Here is a 19,278-nt window from a genome sequence, read left to right as displayed (position 1 = left end):
TTTTAGGAAAACCGTAATGAATTTTCAATATCCAAAAACATATTAATGAAAGGATTGGTGAAGGTCAGCTTTGATATTATCTCTGACCTTTTGAACTTTATAGTCCTGTAGCGGAATTCTGTAATTTTCGTGACTTTGTCACGCATGAGTTCGAAACCTGGCAATGCCAATCGAGCTCTTTTTGTCATATCATATGAGTTCGAAAAGGCAATTAATTGATTTTTTAATGCAAATCCCTTTTTTAATTGATGATTTTATTAATATACAGTACGTCTTGGTTGATTTGTTTTAAAAAATTCATTGTCATTTGAATTGCCAGAAATCTCAAATATGTGACTTCTGACAATGCCACGTCACGTGAGCTGAAATGGCAATGTCACGGCTACAGAATCGCATTTTCGAAAAAGCTCTCCTAAGATTCGAACCCAATTTGTCATATGGCATTGCCAGACCGTTACAGAATTCCCCTCCTGGTGACGACTATACGATAAACAGTTTTACATGACATTTTACAAAACGTAAGATTCGTAGTAGTTATAGGTGATCAAGGATCCAAATCTTGGTTATATCAATCAAAAAAATCTAAATTTCGACATCTGAATTTAGCAGAAAAAAAAACTTTTATATGTTGCAATGTCACCTAGAAAGTCTCATCACATATAAAAGATCATTTGATCATTGTGGCCAGATTTAAGTCCAACAAAAACCTTAAAAAGTATTTCATAAGTATTTCATTATTGTGTGATTTTTATTACGACTAATTTGGGTCAAAATCCCGAATGGGCCGAAATTCCGAAAAGCCAAAATCTTAAATGGGTCAAAATTCCAAATTTTAAAAAGCGTCATAGGCTAGAGGCAAAGGGAAATTTTCTGTGTTTTGAAAAATTGTCCCTTTCAGGATTAGATTTGTATTTTGGCATTTCGGGATTTCAACCGACCCATTCGAAATTTCGGCGTTTTGAGATTTCGACCAATCCATTTGGGATTTTGACTTTTCAGAACTTCGGTTTTCCGGATTTTGGTTTTCGGGATTTTTGCTCTTCCGGGATTTTGAATTAGGAATTTTGGGATTCAAGATTTTGACTTTTTGGCACTTTAGTCCATTTGGGATTTTACTTATTCTGTATTTCGATCGACCCATTCGGGATTTTGGCCGACAGTGCTAATTTTGAACCTTAATGAAATTTTTCAAATCTCAATTTAAAAAAATACAAATATAAATAAATTTTCAAATACAAATTTAAAAATGCAATGTTTAAATATAAAACTCAATATTTAACAATTAATCATATTTCATATTTAACAACGTACTACGAATTAATTTAGCAAATTTCATAGCTATAAAAATTATGTTATGAATTTTCAATACTTCAAACTTTTAAATTGTGTCGAAAAAAAATCGCTAAGTTAAAATGGAACTCATAATCCTATCTATCGTATCGTAGATGCATTGTGCAATATTTTTTTTTTGTAAATTAAAATTTAAAAGACAACTTACTGAGCTGCAAATTCTCCCAACGCTCTTCCCAACGATGAAGCAGTGCATTGCGACTGTTTGTGAGTTGGACGAGACGATCTGTGATATCTTGTGCAGCATAGTGATTTCTAGCCAGAAGCTCTCTGCCCAAGGACACACAAGCGGCAAAGTTATCTTCGCGCGTATCAATTTCAGCCTTGAGACTCTGATGGTTATTCATCAATAGCTCCACACCAGACACATCTCTGGGCTTCTCAGACGTATTCATCTGCCTCACCACATCCTCCATCCACAGCATCAGAGTACGCACCATGTTGAAGAACTTGAAGAGATCACCAGTGTCAGCCAACTTGGCCTTGCGTGCCTCACAGACACCCTGCAAATTAGCCCATGCTGCCAGTACTTCGTGCTCACGATTGGTAATCTCCTTGGCCTTGTCACCAGCATAGCTGGCCTGCAATTTAGCCGATTCTTCCTGAATCTGCTGAACTTGGGAGTAGAGCGTCATCAAATCCTGAATGAAGTTATTGTGCTTCCTCTGCAGTGCCGACACGGAACCAGCATCGCGACCTAATTCATCAGAAACACCATGCTGCTTCTCAAGAATACGTCCCAAAACATCCTTGCAGTCATGGAAGAATTTATGGAGTTCACGGGAAGCTGCCAACATTTGTGTTCTAGTATCAATCAATTCGAGCAGATCCTGCCAAGATTCATTCAGATTGTCCTTCCATTCGGCAATTAGAGCAGCATCTGAATGACCAGCATGGATCAAATCATCAGCAATGCCATTAGCCTTGGCTACACGCTCCCCACCAACGGCAGCTGTATCCTGGGCAAATTCCTTGAATCGCTCCCAAAGTAGGGTGACATGATCATAATCCTGACCGAGTTCCTGAGACACCGCCACAAGTTCTCGCTCTGCAATCCACTGTTCAAGATCGTCAACTTCACGGTTCAACGTGAACAGCTGAAGAGCCTCATCGAGACGAGCTCGACGTTCTCCAGCCAGATCCTTGAGTCCAGCATACAATTTGTCCAGCTGAGACTGTTTAAGGGATACAGCATCTACATAGGGATGCTGTTCGGAAGTTAAGTGACGAGCTGTCTCACCCAATTGACGAATTGTAGCTGCATAGTCTTCAACAGATTGCTCAAGTGATGCATGTTTCTTCATGAGATTTTGTGCGCTTATCTCATCCTTGCCACGATCCTCCACCATCATGTACAACTCCTGTTCACTCATCCAAGATTCAGCTTCAGTAGCATCAAAGAAGTACTGTTGAATCTTCTCTGAATTATCCAGTTGCTTGCGACGTGCTTCAATGGCATCCTTAAGCTCTTGCCATTTCTCTGTCAGCTGCCTGATGAGATCTTTAAATTCATCAGAATCCTCATGACCCTCATCAATGAGTTTTTGTCCATTATTGCAAATTGTATGAATGCGTGGTTCATGATTGTCAATTTCTGTGGCCAGACTCTGATTCTTCTTCTTCAGCATGTGCACATTGAAGAGCGATGAACCAAAGTCTGAAGAATTCGCAAGTGGGAGTTTCTCATTAATCCACAATTTCTCATCTTCAACATCACGACGGAACTGGAAAGCTTCCTTCTTCTTCTCCAACTGCTTCTGACGCTCCAGCAATGGTGCCTTGATGCGTTCAAATCTCTCAGCAACTGCCACTTTCTTGGTCATTAGTGGTTCAACTTGTTCTGTTGGAATAGTCTTCTGTAGATAATCTGTCTGTTTATCCATTTCCTCCACTTGACGTGCCTTCACGGCCATCTGTGTCTGAATCACCTGTTGCTTCTGCATGAGAATATTCACCGAGGTAAGGTCATTTCCAGTGTCTGTATTGATTATCTGCTTCTCCAAATCAGTGATGTAAGAATCGATGTCGTCACATGTCTGCTGAACCAGAACCTCACGATTGGCATCAAAGAGTTCAGCACCCTTACTCTTGGTGGTAGTCTCAAGTTCATCAAATTGTTTGCTCAATTCCTTGAGTTTTGGCTCAATAATATCCCGGAATTCAGGCTTTTCCTTCATGAGTTCCTCTGCGGCCTTTTGTGCCTCAAACAGACGCTCCTTATTTGCAGCAATTTCAGCCTCAAATGCCTGATGTCTGGTCCACTTGGAGTGGATGGTTTTGGTGCTCCTGTAAGTCTCATCTTGGGCAATGATATGTTTTTCCTGCACCCATTCGGTCAATTCCTCGAGATCCTGCAGGAATTCATGAAGTTTCAGTTGATTCTTCAGTTTATCGTGCTGTTCTACGGCCTTTTCGCGATTTGCATCACGACGCTGATTGATCAAATCAGCCCTCTTGTGAATCTTATCGGCATCGTAGTGTTCCTTCTCTACCAGAGTATCTGCCACTTGGACAATTGTGTTGATCTTATCATCATTGGCCTCCATAGTGGTGAGGAAAGCTTCATGGCGTTTCAGCTGATTCTCAGCCTGTTCAAGATTCGATGGTGTATCATCCTTGCTGAGGAAGTGTTCTTGTTGACTGAGAAGAACCTCAGCCTGACGTGCATCGCGATTGAAGAGTTGCTGATCAAGACTCTGTGACAGCAATACTTGACGATTCTCCCACATCTGATGCAACTCTTCCCAACCGTCCTTGAGGGCCTTTAGACGCTCTCTCAGGAACATGTACTGAGGATCTTCGTTTTGTGTTGGGTCAGATGTCAATCCCTCGCCATATTCCATCATCTTACTGTAATCCTCTGTGTAATTGTCAATCTCTTCACGGATACTTTGATGTTGATTGAGTAATTTCTCTGCCTCTGGTAGAGATGTAGGAGTATCCTCACTAGCAACATCGGTCTGTGTCTTGGTCAACCATGCCTGGAAGTGATCCAGATCACGCAAGAAGCGATGCAAATCACCTGCTTCTTCGAGTTTACTGTCACGATCTTTCAGCATATGAGTCAATTGTTCCCAGATCAGCTGAATCTGTGCGATACGTTCACGAATCAGTGCTGCCTCCTCTGGATGTTCACCCTCAATGGCAGCTGCCTCACTTTCAAGGGCATTCAATTTGGCCTGAATTGCTGCCAAATCTCTGTCCATGCCACTGAGACGACGCTGGAGTGTCATTACACCAGTCAAATCCATCTGAAGATTATCTGTCTCATTGAGAATCCTCTTCTTGTCCTCAATCCACGAAATGGTCTCACGACACTCAATGTAGAATGTCTGCACACCATGGGCAGATTTCAACTGATCACGCTTCGCTTCAGCCTGATCACGCAACTTGGACCACTCTTGATTGAGATGATTCTGTCTAGCGAGGATTTCCTCAGAATTAGGATGCTCAACGTGTAAGAGTTGCCTGGCCAATTGATTGACCACAGCTACACGTGATGCATTGGCATTCATTTCCTTGTCAAATCCATCATAACGATGCTTCATAATTTCAACATCCTCAATGTCCTTTCCAGGTGTCATTGTCTTCAGCATCTTCTCCTTTTCACCAATCCATTGTTCAACACCATCAGCCTCTGACATGAGTTTATAGAGGGAAAGAGCATCAAGTAGACGCTGTTTGCGCAATTTCGACAGTTCCATGAGTTCCTTGTAACGAGCATCAATGGCAGCCAAACGTTCAGACACATTCTTCTGTTCCTCATCAGTGAGAGTGAGTCCTTGGGCTTGATTATGCAACTGTTCAATTGTATCAGCATAGTTTTTCAACTCATCAGCCACATCTTTGTGCTTCTTCAGCAAACTCTGTACATTGGCCTCATCACGTCCAACATCCTCGGACGACACCAATCTCAGAGTATCCAACATCCAATTGTCAATGTCATCGGCATCAGCAAAGAGCTGGAAGTAATCAACAGCATCTTCTAGACGCTTCCGACGATAGGCCGTTAGATCTAACAAATGATTCCACATAGCAAGAATCTCCTTGAGACGATCCTTAATTCTGTCAGCACCAAAGTGTCCTTGACGCACCAATTCATCACCAACAGACACCACGGACATCAGCTGTGGATCATGAGAGTGAATCTCACTCTCTAGGGCTTTGTGCTTGGAAAGGAGTAAATGAATTGTGGTCAAATCGTGACCAATATCTCCAGTTGAGACAATTTGTTCCTTCTCCTTGATCCAATTCTCCTCATCAGCCATGTCCCAGTAGAATTGCCACAGTTGACGGGATTCATCGAGACGAGAACGACGTTCAACTGCCAGTCGCACCAATTCAGCATAGGCATCCTCGAGTTGTTGCACTCGGTCCACAATTATCGCAGGATCGCACGGCTTGTAGCCATCGACATCTTCCCCGAGGAATCGCTGAGAATTCTGCACCACTACCTTTACACGTTCACCCAGAACATTGATATCTGCCTCTACCAGCGAATGCTTCTGCAACAGATCCTCCACACCCATCAAATGCTTGCCATAGTCATCGGTCAACAAACGCTGCTTGATCTCCTCCATGGAATCCAGAATGTATAGCATCTCCTGGAAGTTCTGTTGTAGCTGCATTGACAATTCAAGGCGCATTCTACGTGCTCGCAACAATTCCAATAGATAATTCCACAAACGCAGAACATTCTCCTTCCTAGCCACAATACGATCAATATCATGATAGCGTTCCGCCTCAAGTTCATCACAAACTGCCACAACAGCCTGCACACGTTCCTCATACGCAAAAATGTCCGTCTCAATGGCTTCGTGCTTCTTGGCAGCAGCCTCTACGGCAGCCAAATCAAAACCAAAATTATCCTGACTGACAAGACGTTGATTCTCCGATAGCCATGTCTCCCTCATCGATGCCTTACGATTGAAACGAGCTGCCAATTGTTCAAGTTTCTCCTGCCTAATCAATTCCTCCCTAAGTGCTAACTCCCTCTCATGTTCCGCCTTCTCGAGGCGCTCCCATGCCTTATTGATGTCAGAAATCATTTTACCCTCTCTGGGTGTATAGGGTTTCTGATTGTTTGCACGCATTTTTGACTGCAGTGTAAACAGGAGCACCTCCAAATTACCCTTTTCCACAAATTTAGGTGGTTTCTCAACTGTACGATAGTTGGCAAATTGACCCAATTGCTGCTGCACCCCCAAAAGTGAATTGGCAAATGTACGATCACCCAATTGAACAATCGTACTTTCAATCCATTTCAATAGATCACTGGTAAATGTCTCATAGTCATTAATCATCTTCTCATTGTCCATGGCAATACCAACGACCTTTCCAATACGCTTACCCTGCACCGTCTCTTGCTTCATTTTACTGAAGTAGTGATAGTAGGTCACAACATAAGTGATTATTGACTTTTCATCCGGATGTTCAACAAATACATCCTCAGCATCTAGGAGTTTTGTCAAACCCAACTTATCTTCGGCCACATTGAAGGCATTATTGAGATTGTGCATTGGATTTGTCTTGGACAATTTGTCAAATTGAATTAAATCAGGACGATGTTTGTGAATGATAGCATTAAATGCAAGACCATCGCGCCAGGATGTAGTGAAATTTCTCACATTGACATTCTGATAGCCGGCTGTTTTCATCTGGCACCACAGCAATAGGGCATCCTTTGCTGATTTTGTCTCCTTATTGTCCACCTCCTCGATCGTGATGTCTTGAATCTAAGAACAACAGAAAGCATTTTTTCATTGGGAAAAAAAAAACTACAAAAGAACTTCTTAATGGAATTTTGAATTGACTTATGAAATACTCGTATATCAAATGACCACAAACAATTTCGTAAAAGTTTGCAATTTTTTTCACATTGTAATACGGGCTTCAGACCTAAGACTTAGCCATCTGGCTTAACTCTTCCAATTCCTAATTAGGCATGATATTCTAGAAAATTGTTGTTTATGCCTCCGCGACATCTTTTAGATCGGTAAAACTTCATGAAATCAAAATTCGCGTCCTTATCATTCTTAAAAGATTTGTATAAGTCTATCTCTTTCTTTCGGACTCAAAATTAGACTGAAGTAAATTTAATTTGGGTTATGATGTTCAGAAGAAGAAGAAGAGTGCGAAAGAGTAAGATAGACATCTGCTAAATTTTCAAGAAAGAAAAGGCTGTGAATTTCGAATTTGTGAAACTTTCCTGATCTAATAGGTGTGCTGGACCCATTAGGATTAGATTATAAGGGCATATGATTCATTAGATTTTAAAAAGACCAATAAAATTCCTTGTTATTTAAATTTTTGGGACCTTCGGGAACTGGGCGAAATCTTCCAGTCTGAAGCCGGCATAACATCATCAAATTATGAGTATTTTTCTGTTCTTTTACAAACATTTGTTTGTAAATGTTAGAAAACACAGAGAAAAATGTTTGTAAAATTTTGTCATTTGTTCGTTAAGTTTGGCCAGACAAACAAATGTTTGTAAAAGAACAAGTAATGTTCATCAAATGATTATGTCACGAACTATATTTGTGAAAAATAACAAACTTTTACGAACTTTTTAGTAAGATATTTGATTTACGAACATTTCGTAAGTATACCCTGTAGGAATTCACAAACATTTATGAATAATTTTACGAAATATTCTTTTTCTGTGTAAACTAAATACCGCTCTTATCCTTTTTTGAGATGGAGGGTTTTTTAAAAAACAATAGTGATAACGTTGTGCCTTAGAACCTAGAGTTTTTGTAAGTTTAAAGTTTTACAAATCTCGTTTTAAAATTACTAAAAATGATGAGTTATTTATATAGGGTGCAGTAACCACTTATCGCCACTTTAAGAAAAAAGTAAAATTAACTTTATTATCACTTTTGACCCATTATTATAAGATAACTCAAATTTGACACAAAGTTATTTAGATGTATTGGCTCTATTTTCGTCATAACATTAGTCCTCTAATTTTTAATAACAATGCAAAAATAACCACTCTTCGTCAGTTTTGTAACCACTTCTCGCTACCTCCTTGAAAATGTATAACTCGATTATTTTAGGCCATGTTATGAAAAAAATATATTCAGCATTTGTTTTTCCTCTTGATCACCTTATTATTACTGACTTTAAATTATTTTTCTTCAGTTTTGTTTGAGAAATTAAATTATTAGACTACTGCAGAAAGTAAACAAATTAGATATGACAACCGACAATCTATGAAGTGAAGTTAGCGTCGCACATTGAAAAGCAATGGCGACAGCTGGTAAATCAATTTTAGAATATTACCACTTTCCGCCATGGCTCATTTTTATATAAAAATAATATAAAATAAAACATAAACTAACTAAATATAATAAGGTGAGGTAACTGGATCGTTTTCCGAAGAGTGCTACTTAAACGCTTGTTTTTGGACTGATGAAATTCATTTTACTTCTTCTAAATCCATAGAATTATTCACTGTTTCATTCAGAAACATTATATAAAAAAAATAACAAAAATATTAAAGCAAATTTATAAAATAATGATAATACTGAAATAAGTCAGCATGCACTAACTGGGCCGCTTGTTCGTTAATTTATTTTTAATTAAACCTTTGGATTTAAAATACTTTTTCACAAGGAAAAAAACAATAAATGTTTTCAATCAACCAGCTGTCATTAGCGAAAATATCACTGCTAGAAAATTTTAAGTGAAGAACCCAGCTGGCACAAGATTGAAATGAGTCGATTACACTCACTTATTTAATGGATAAAAATATTATTTTTGCTTATTCTCAAACTTGAACAGTTATGTCACTGTAGTGACTATTTTACAGAAATAAAAATAAAAATATTATTTTCAGTGGATTAGTCATAAACGATCCAGATAGCGAAGCGCCCGGATTAGCACACTTGACTGTACAAATTTTATATATTCGTCGAATGTAATTAAATGTTCAATAGACAAATTATTTATCCAAAAACGTAAATTTTTTTTCCGATAAAAGTTTTATGACACATGGCATATTTGGTAAGAAATATTGGATTCCATGCACTTGATTAAAATATTGCTCTAAAAAATGCTCAAATACTTAAATCCAAAACAAAAAATTAGTGTTTTTCGATTCTATAAGTAGCCGCAGTACATAAATAATTTTACAAATAATTTTTTTTTCATAAATAATGGAAAAATGCGATTTCAATATAAGTGGCGTAAAGTGGGGCTCTGGCGAGAAGTGGTGATTCCACCCTAGATATAGATTTCTTAACAAATTGAAATTGCGGTCTTTATGTTGCTCTTTCATATTAATTTATTAATCTAAATCTTCAGGGATAAATAACCGGTCAAATACAAAATTTAAAAAGTGTATGAATTATTACGGCTTGGAACTTATATCGAATTTCTGTCTAAATACGAATTCTGCCGCAGCATGAAACTACCGAGATCTTCTTCACAAATTGTTTTTCACTACAGTAGATAGGGTAGTTAATTTTAGAAAAGTGATCAGTAGGGGAAAGTACTCCATCTTCGAACGTTCATGCCTTCGAATAATGTGAATTTTCTTTTAGTTTTCCTAAGAGACTTACACATTTCTATAAAATATTAGTTGACTTATCATCAATTGTTGATAATTCGGTGATAGTTTAGTGTAAATCTCTTAAGAAAAACAAAAGAAATTCACATTATTCGAAGGCATTGACTTTCGAAGGGAAGAGCACTTTCCCCTAAATCTTTTGGAGTACCTTTTAGATCAGAAAAATTTCATAAAGACAAAATTCATATCCCTTAAAAATGTTAATTTGTCTTTCCTAGTGATTCATACTAAGAAAAAAAAATTACCTGGAATCTCAGAATAATCGTCCAGATGAGACCCAAATTCAGACTGGAGTTTCCATCGACAATATCATGGGAGCCGATATTTTCCAGGTGAACACGCTGTTCACGCAGAAATTGCAGGGCTTTGTCCACATTCTCCAAGCAGTGTATTCGCATCTTTCCCTTGGTGGGCTTTGGCAAACGCTCACCAGACAGGACCTCCAACAAACGTATCAGCATCTTTCCATCACGCATATCCACATAGAGATCTTGAATGCGACAATTCACACGCACTAAGTGTGAATTGACCCATTTCGTGAAGGTTTTCTTCTGCACCGTTTCACGTTCCTCTGTGATTTTTTATGTGTGAATAAAACGGATGCAGCATAAATATATAAACAAGAAATATAAGTAAAGCATAGATGTGAGTGCAACACTCTATTTTTTTTTTGTTAACTCACCTGCCAACGCCTTAATTCGTGATCGTTCGAAAAGACGGGAACTAGAATTTCCTCCATCGTACTCATATTCATCGATATACTCCCCACCGGTTCCCTGGCTGGGATCCCAGCGCACCACGGAAATGTCTGTTGTCATTGTTTTTTTTTTTTTTAGTAAAATTATCTGTCCACTATATTCCTGAGGCAGCTACCTAGACCGGTGCTGCAATCTGCAATGGATGAAGTCATACAAGTTCACCATTTAATAATTCATCAGGTCATTTACATTGAACTTCTTCCATGAAAAACCATTTTTTTACAACCTATATATTCCCCTTAAGCTTCAACAAAAATTCTGTATATAACATATATATGAAAGAGAAAAAAACAGCACCAAAGTCAATTGAATCATGCGCAATTTGACAGATTTAGAACGATATACTTTTCCCCTTATTTTCTCTTCCAACACATAAAGTCTAGGAAATGTTGGAAAGCGGCTTTTTTTTCGTTGCTTTTTCTTCCACTGTGAATATACTATGATAATTTCATGCTGAGGCCGTATATATTGAGGGATATGGTATAAAACAGGGCGACGACATGGTGTCTGGAGAGAAGCAACAACGTTCTTCTTCTCCCTTATAAAACCAAATAGTATAACACCCATAGTGACAAATTAATCGATATTTTTCTTTTTTCCCTATTTTCCTCTCTCCCTCGATAATTCTCCGACACATATAGTGAGAAAATCCATGGGACATTCTCCAATATACTACTTAATATACATCATTTTCCGTAATACATAATATAAATGGCGCCATGGAGGATATATCCTATTCCAATTCCCATTAGACACTATCCATTAAGGGTTGAATGTAAAATGTACAGCACCATGATTTATAACAATTTCACTACATTCCTTATTGGCACATAAAAAAGTTTTTTTTCTTCTACACGTATTTTCAAAGACAAACGCTCTAACTTTGGCATCTTAATCATTATCGAACAGATATTTCTTTTAACACCGAGTCTCTCGGTCAATGTAAAATCAATAGGGATTATCTCATTTTCTACCTTCTGACACCCTTTCCTTTGAAATAGCCATGAAGTGCGAAAACTAGGCGTTGAGAGAAGCGAAATTACCATCATCAACCCAATATTGTTTGTTGAGCCTTGTCCGATTAATCGGAAAGTAAAAAATATATATATATTACAAAAGGGAGAGGTTCACAATCGCGTGTTGATGTTGATCAAATGAAACAAAAAGTTTACTCTTCGTTTACAGCAAACTTTTCCTTAATAATTGGTCTTCAAGTCATTTTCATCATCATCCACTTCGTACCCATAAATGATGAATACTAAAATTTATATTTAGAATGTATAACACTACTTAAATAGTGAGAAGAATTTTATTAGAATATCACACCACCATCCATCACTCATTCTCTCCAATATTATTGCCCGAATCATACACCACAACACCCATTGAATTCGATGTTGTTAAATAAAAAAAGAAGAGAAGTTGAATATTGTGTATAAAATGAGAAGGATTACGTAATATGTTTGTATTATATTGAGTAGATTGTGTATGATGTCATCCTTTTCCAATTAGATTCAAATTGAATTGGTCAGTGAGATATGCAGAAAAATATTCACACACAACTAGAATCCACTCAAAAGAAAAACTCTTGCAATAAATTTAACAATCGTGCTAAGTCACTTTATTTTATGGACATCTCCGCAGTGACTGCATAATAGTCTACCATTAATTAAATAATCACACAATAAACAAATGAATTAACTAGAATTAAAATAGAATAAAATGTAGATATGTTGATGAACAATTAACTTTACAGCACTGAAATGTTATTTAATTTCCACTTTCGCTTATCATGAAATTAAAAGAGCAATTTGTAGTCATCGGTTATTTGATGTTTTCTATTTTGTTCTCAATTAATTGGATCGTCTCGAGAATTTATTCACTTATATAGATAAGTCATAAAATTTAATCAAGCTCCACTTCCCATCATCGATCATGTCAATCATAATTTTTTCTCCAATAGTTTATTGAACTTTAAATATTTCTTTTTTTCACATACAAAAAATGTAAAGTAGCAGCAATAAAACGGCATTTGTATTCATGGCTTGGTCCTCTTTAACATGATCACAGAGATCATGAGAAATGAGTGAAAAGAGCAAAAGCTCGATACTTTGTCAAATGATCAAGATTCAAGTCATGCATGCTTGTTGTAGAGAACATTTTATTTTGTCTAATTCTTTTATGATTTAAGATTAAGAGACTTTAGAATAGAGTTAATTTTCTTTAACTTTTTAACCCAAACCACACGGCACAGACAGTCCACTACCGTCTTAGCATCCAATGGTACCAATTTGGGCACAATGTTCGAATATTTATTGCATTTTTATAATTTATGATTTATAATTTATAAATTGTTTGCCTGACCAATTCTTTAAGTGATTCTTATACACTTCTCCTCTTGTCATAAGATATTGAAACATAATTTGGAATTATATACACCATTGTCAAAATATTCCTTCGAGTTTACGCAAGAGTACAAGATCAATATTTGCTCTTCTAATGAAAATTTTTCTTCCAACTTGTTAAACATATAGGGCAAATGCTCATAATTTTGTCCAGTTTCTTATTTTGGACACTTTGAGGATAAAATTGGACACTAAAAATAAATTGATTAAAATTATGAATTTTTATTCCAATATTTGATGAATAATGAATTCTATCTAAATATTTGTTCTTTTTGGAAGATTTTAACACTAAATACGTTAAATTTTGAATATGATTTAAGTTGAAATTGGTTTGTTGAAAATTCAGTGTGAGCAATTGCTTACGAGAAATATGACAGAACTTCGTGTTTACTTCAGTCTTATTTAGCTGTGATGAAGTACTAACAATGTTTCTTCGCTTTTTTGAGTGATATTATTGAATATTCATTGAAATTTGTGTTGATTCACGTTACTGGTGATTTGTACATTTGACGTGAAGTGAGATTTGCCTTGTGAATTAGATTTTTCGTGTGAAAAATGGGAAATTTTCTAAGACATTCACCAGTGAGGTGATACTCCTTATTTTGGACAGGTGTTTTTCTCACGAAATTTCGCGAAATTTTAGCTTTTGTGATGACTAGGTTAAACAAATGCCTGGAGAAACAAAGGAGCATCATCTCTACGAAAGAAATGTAGCGAGAAATGCATTGAAAGGCTCCCGGAAAGGTCAGGGAATGAGCGAATCCGCACGTATTTGGAGTACCGAAGTCAACTCAATTTAATGAATGATATGGAAAGTTTCCAGGCTTCTTGTGACATTCTACGTTTCCCTTACATGAACAGGAAGAGGACTTGGTAAGATTGGTTCATGAAATGAAGAACATTGGGCATCCTGTTGAGGCGGATTAGCTGTCCAAATTTACAGCCAAGTTGTCCAAAATAAGAGCCAAATTCACCTCTACATATCAATTCATTTTTAAACGTATTAAAACTAATTTTAGTAAAAAATAAGACGATAAATAGCTTTTTAAGTTTCTAAACAACCCTTCTGAAAAGAGAGTAACAAAAAAAGTCAATTAGTATCGAAAATATCGCACTTCGAACTTGGAACATCGATGCTTATAAGCAGACTGGGCAAAATTATGAGCCCTTACCCTAAGTTTAACATAATGGTACTATTTTTATCCACTATGTGAAACTCTAGTGCTTTAAATTTCCCCATCAACTTTCTATACATTTCAATTTCAACTATTTCCAGTAATTCTAACATATTTTATGCAAATGAGTAAAAATATGTATTTCACTCAGGTTTTGTTGTAAAAAGATACGACACAGTGGAAGTTGTTCCAAGCATGACAATGTTGCAATTTCAATTACTCTAAATGCTCTATAATACCGTTAGAACAGGAAAATGTATGAAGATCTTCTTCAAATGTGTCTGAAAAATATCTCTTAATGCTTTCTAATTATTCTTTATTAAACGCAATATATCATAAATATTCGATAGCAAAGGCAGAAAAGTCTGTGAAAATATTTATATTTACCAATGAGAATTACATCAGACTGTTCTTCAAAGTCCATTTAATCCACGGAAGTTTATTGTGTTTGTATGTAAAATATACCGTTAACATTGTATTTCTTTCAAGTGTACAACCTTTTCTCAGAACACTCATTCAATTGACTATAAAAAAAGTCACTACCAACTTTTCTTATGTATGATGAATTGAAGAATATAGAGAGGCTTTTTTATGTTTCGTAAGACAGACACAATTAGAATTTTTGATCAACAACTTTACAAGAGATGCTTTCTTACATAAAACCTTGCTCTAAGGCATTTGCAATATTCAAAATAAAAAAGTTTAAACAAAAATCTTACAATAAATTAAATTCTCTACGATTTTATGCACATTATTAAATAAAATTAGCTGCACGAAAGGTATACATTCAATGGCTAATATCAATTTCCCATTCACAACATCAACGATTGAAAAGCAAAGAGAATTTGTGGAATTTTATGCTATTTGAAGAGCATGAGAATTTTTCTTTTTAAAAACAAAAAGTTATCCGAATAAGAAGAAAGGTGCAAAAGTAGGTCAGTGTTTATTGATTATGGAGCCAAAAAAAAATTTGCCTTTGTCTTGGCTCCAGCACCAAGAGCAATTTCAGTAAAAGAAAAACGAGAGAAAATCCTTGAGCGTCCTTTTACCAAAAAAAAAAATGGTTAAACCATTTTATCAAAAGAAGGGGAATGTCGTGTGGTATTTTTGTGATAAAGTACAATGCACTAAGTATAATTATTTATAGCATAGAAAATTTTGTATTTATAAATACAACAGCATGAGAACTCTCGAAATGTCCTGCGTCTGTGGATTATTGATTTCTCTGCAGTAGAACATACACTTTTTTCTCTTCCCTTTAGCACAAAATCACATACTGTTACGTATAAATCCCATCAAATTTAATTTTGTGTATAGGTTTTTCCTAGAAACATACATAGTAGAGTGCCTAGCACGTCTAGCAAGGCATGTAAAGTGTATCAAAGACTAATGGCGTGAATTGTCTTTTGTGTTGAAAAATCCAACATAAAAATTATATATTTTGGAGGACACATTCTCAAGCTCAATTTTCTGCAGTCACGAACGATATGTCTAACCGCCATTCCTACTAGTTTGGATTTCATATAGAAAAGTTTTCTGTCAGATATTGGAAGTTATACATTAAATCACGTAGAAAAATTCTCTGAATTATTACATCTTTTACACGAAGGGAATATTATTCCAACTTATGTATGAAGCACAGACCTAACATTATACTTTTCATCATTAAAATTAAATAATTACACTCACATATCACAGAATCACATTTAAGCACAATACGTCTACAGAACAATAAAAAAAAGTTTGCAGAGAAAATTTACTTCAATCCACTGTATTGTTTCTTTGACCGTCCGGATGATGATGGAGAGAAAAAGAATGTTAAATGAACGCCAAGATTAATCCACTTGAAACATTTTTTCTCTTCAACATGATGAAACTACCACAGCATCAATTATCCGGAAATATCTATTCAGAAAAAATCTCAATGAAAGGAGTCTTCTGTGAGACAAAAAAAAAAGATTCTTTGTGGGTAGAATTCTCGCTTCCAATTGACCTTTTGACTGACTCTCTCCGGCTTCAACACTCCCGCAATATTTTCAGCAAGTCTTTAGTCAGAATGAGAACATCCTCTTGGACTAATATAATAAAACACCGAAACAGTTGCATAGAACAGAGCGAGACAACTGTAGGAAGTTCAACATAGGAATTCATTTTCCAATGTTTAATGCCATTTGTCGAGTTGCGCATTTGAACACTTGATACCTCACATTCGGTTTCCCGACCACCAGCGGACGGCGAATGTTCAGCCTGGAGAGAAGGATGACACATCCGGACGTTTATGTACAACATACCCCAACTTATATACTCGTTAAATGGGTTAGTGAAGGGAGTTTGTATTAGAGCACTCAAATAAACCACTATCCGCCTCTCTACATAATATTCCTTCTCTAATAATTGAAATTGCTGGATGTCGCTCTCATCCGTTCATTCCTCTTCGCTTATAATCATTATACATCTCTAGAAACAATAGTAGGAGATAAATATTGTTATCACAAGAATTTTGCATTTTTTTGCTCACGAAAATAATATTTGAGAAAAATAAAAAGTGTATTCCACAATAACTTTTGTTTTGTAAACATGTTTTCATAATTTCCTATGAGAGAGAGCGATATGACTGGATCTACATTTCATTCACTCTCACTGAAATGTCAAAAACATGTTTATAAAACAAAAGTTATTGTGCGTTAGACAATAGTCATCTCGTTCTCTCTCATAGGTTATGTTGACAACATGTTTACAAACAAAAGTTATTGTGCGTTGGGCATTAAAAAGGTGCATTAGATATTTATTTTTTAAACATATTTTGAAATTAACTGAGATTCCTATAAGAATGGGCGAGATTACTAGATATGGGACTCCTATACAGTAGAGCCTCGCTATAGGCCATATTTGGTTCCAGATTTGACACTTGGGTCACACTATAGTCCATGTCATTTTTTTTAAAATTATCAACGACTTTTAGTATTAAAATTGCTCGACGGCTTCCACTTTCTTTACGATTGTGCTACTTGTTCTCGCTCTCTTCATTATGGATCACAATTATCACAACTACTCAATTAAGTTTGCCAAAAATATTAAAATAATTATGACAACATTGCATGTCGCGTACTGAAAAAAACATAACCTAACTTAAAATCAGTGTTTTGAAATCAACGGTCGATAAATTGTGGACTATAGAGCGATTGCTTATAGCGGGGTTCTACCGTAATAAGAGTTATGCGCAACGCACAATAACTTTTGTTTAGTAAACATGTTTTTATCATTTCAATGAGAGTGAGTGAGATCTAGATCATCTCGCTCATTCTCGCAGTTTCGAAAAAAAGTTAACAAAACATAAGTTATTGCTCGCAGAGCACAACGTTTGTTTTGTAAACATATTTTTGACAGGGGGGTCCGTGGTGCAATTGGTAAGAGAGTTCGGCTCTTGGGCGGTGTGACCCCTGGCTTGACTGTCACAGTTGTGAGTTCGAGTCTCGCCCGGTGCAAATGATTGAAGCGTCTGAATGGACATTTTTCACGAAACATTGTAAACTGAATAAGAAACTTGTAAACTGAACAATGTACAAAATGGCAATAAAAGCCCGGTTACATCGAAATAAATAAAATAAAAAAAATATTTTTGACAGTTCCATGGAATTAAATCCAAATCAAGTTAACTCGCTCACTCTCTTCTTAAACCGTTTCGAAATGATGGGTACAAAACAAGTTATTGAATACAAGTTTAAAATGTTCTTGGTTTTTTTTAAGCTACTTTGTACTTGAAAAAAAATCTATGTTTTCACTGAGGATAGAGCAAACTGCGAAAACTTTACGCTTCTACTCTGATATTTTTAATTAAAATTGTCAACGAAAATTGAGTTTATTGCCCACTAAAGTCAACCATGCTAATGTATGGGAGAGTTTATAGATAGAAAAACTATAGATAAACATCATAAAATCGCATATCTAGATAAATTTGTCATCCTTGCGGTCTCTCACGTTAAATATTGATTGAAAGAGGTGTCTTCTCTACACGCCATCATTTCTGTTATCGTGTAAACAAGCACCTCTTCGATTAACAATAAATAGTGCTAGATTTTCAAATATTTTCACAATGATTTTTCAAATCGATTTTCTTATGAACATACCCTAAAGAAAATTAACTCTTATTTGTGTTCACTTGACCTCGCTGATGACTCATTTTGCTGTCAAAAATTTTGCACGAAAGAACCTTGAGGTAAAATCTAATAAGGCCATTGAGAGGAACTTTATGTCCTGGAAAAGGACATGTTTTTAAAATCAAGATAGGAATAGAATTATTATAATTTCTTATATGGAAATACTTTAAAAGGAAAATAAAATATATGATAGGTGTATCTCTATTTGGCTATTCGAAAGTGTTTTCACAAAATAACGCTAATTGATGTTACACCAATCACACATCCACAAATATCAAATTAAGATGAGTTCATTCTTTAAGGTCATCGTGTTCTTCTTCTTCTCAGTATGTGAATAATATTATTTTTCTGAACTCTACTGACATAAATTTCCTGTGTTTCATTTTCTCTCCATCGCACACACATATCAACCAGATTATGTAATTCTTTTTTTAAAATACATTTATGATAAACCACTATCGCAAATACATTCTTATCTTTCTTTTAATTATCCCGAAAAAACACATATTCACAAATTTGCACGTTTAACATTGTGTATTTTGCTTCCAACAAAACAAATACAACTGATCTCTCTTATATTCTTAAGTAATTTATGAAAAATAACTTTATTATTCTCTTCGTACAATATGAAACAAATTATTTGTTCTTATACATCGTTTAATTTACAAATCTCCCAATTCTTAACCAGCTACCCTTGTTTCGTCTCTTTTCCCCTCGATTTTATATATTCTTTCTAGCTACACATTCCGCCTTATAATTAGCTTAATCAGGCTGAAAAATTGCGATAAAAAAGACTCATTGCGACCAAAAGATTAAGATGGCAGAGCAATATGAAAAATATAAAAAAATGGGTGAAGTTTT

At 35.8% G+C, this 19,278-nt stretch overlaps 1 protein-coding gene across 7 annotated transcripts in view; it reads right to left on the bottom strand.

Moving 5' to 3' along the window:
• Window positions 1-19,278, bottom strand: part of LOC129802101 (spectrin beta chain) — a 43,273-nt gene that overhangs the window by 18,858 nt on the left and 5,137 nt on the right. For all 7 annotated transcript variants that reach the window (XM_055847715.1, XM_055847679.1, XM_055847704.1 and 4 more), the window contains exons 2-4: window positions 10,605-10,813; window positions 10,168-10,493; window positions 1,499-7,085 (exon numbers count right to left, since the gene is read on the bottom strand). In XM_055847715.1, coding sequence (XP_055703690.1) covers window positions 1,499-7,085; window positions 10,168-10,493; window positions 10,605-10,740 — 6,049 coding nt within the window. In that variant the 5' untranslated portion in view covers window positions 10,741-10,813. The remainder of the gene's footprint in view (window positions 1-1,498; window positions 7,086-10,167; window positions 10,494-10,604; window positions 10,814-19,278) is intronic.

This window comes from Phlebotomus papatasi, chromosome 1 (genome assembly GCF_024763615.1).
Source record: "Phlebotomus papatasi isolate M1 chromosome 1, Ppap_2.1, whole genome shotgun sequence".
NCBI lineage: Eukaryota > Metazoa > Arthropoda > Insecta > Diptera > Psychodidae > Phlebotomus > Phlebotomus papatasi.
Note: the sequence above shows the minus strand (reverse complement) of the source record. Positions and strands in the feature narration are given on the sequence as shown.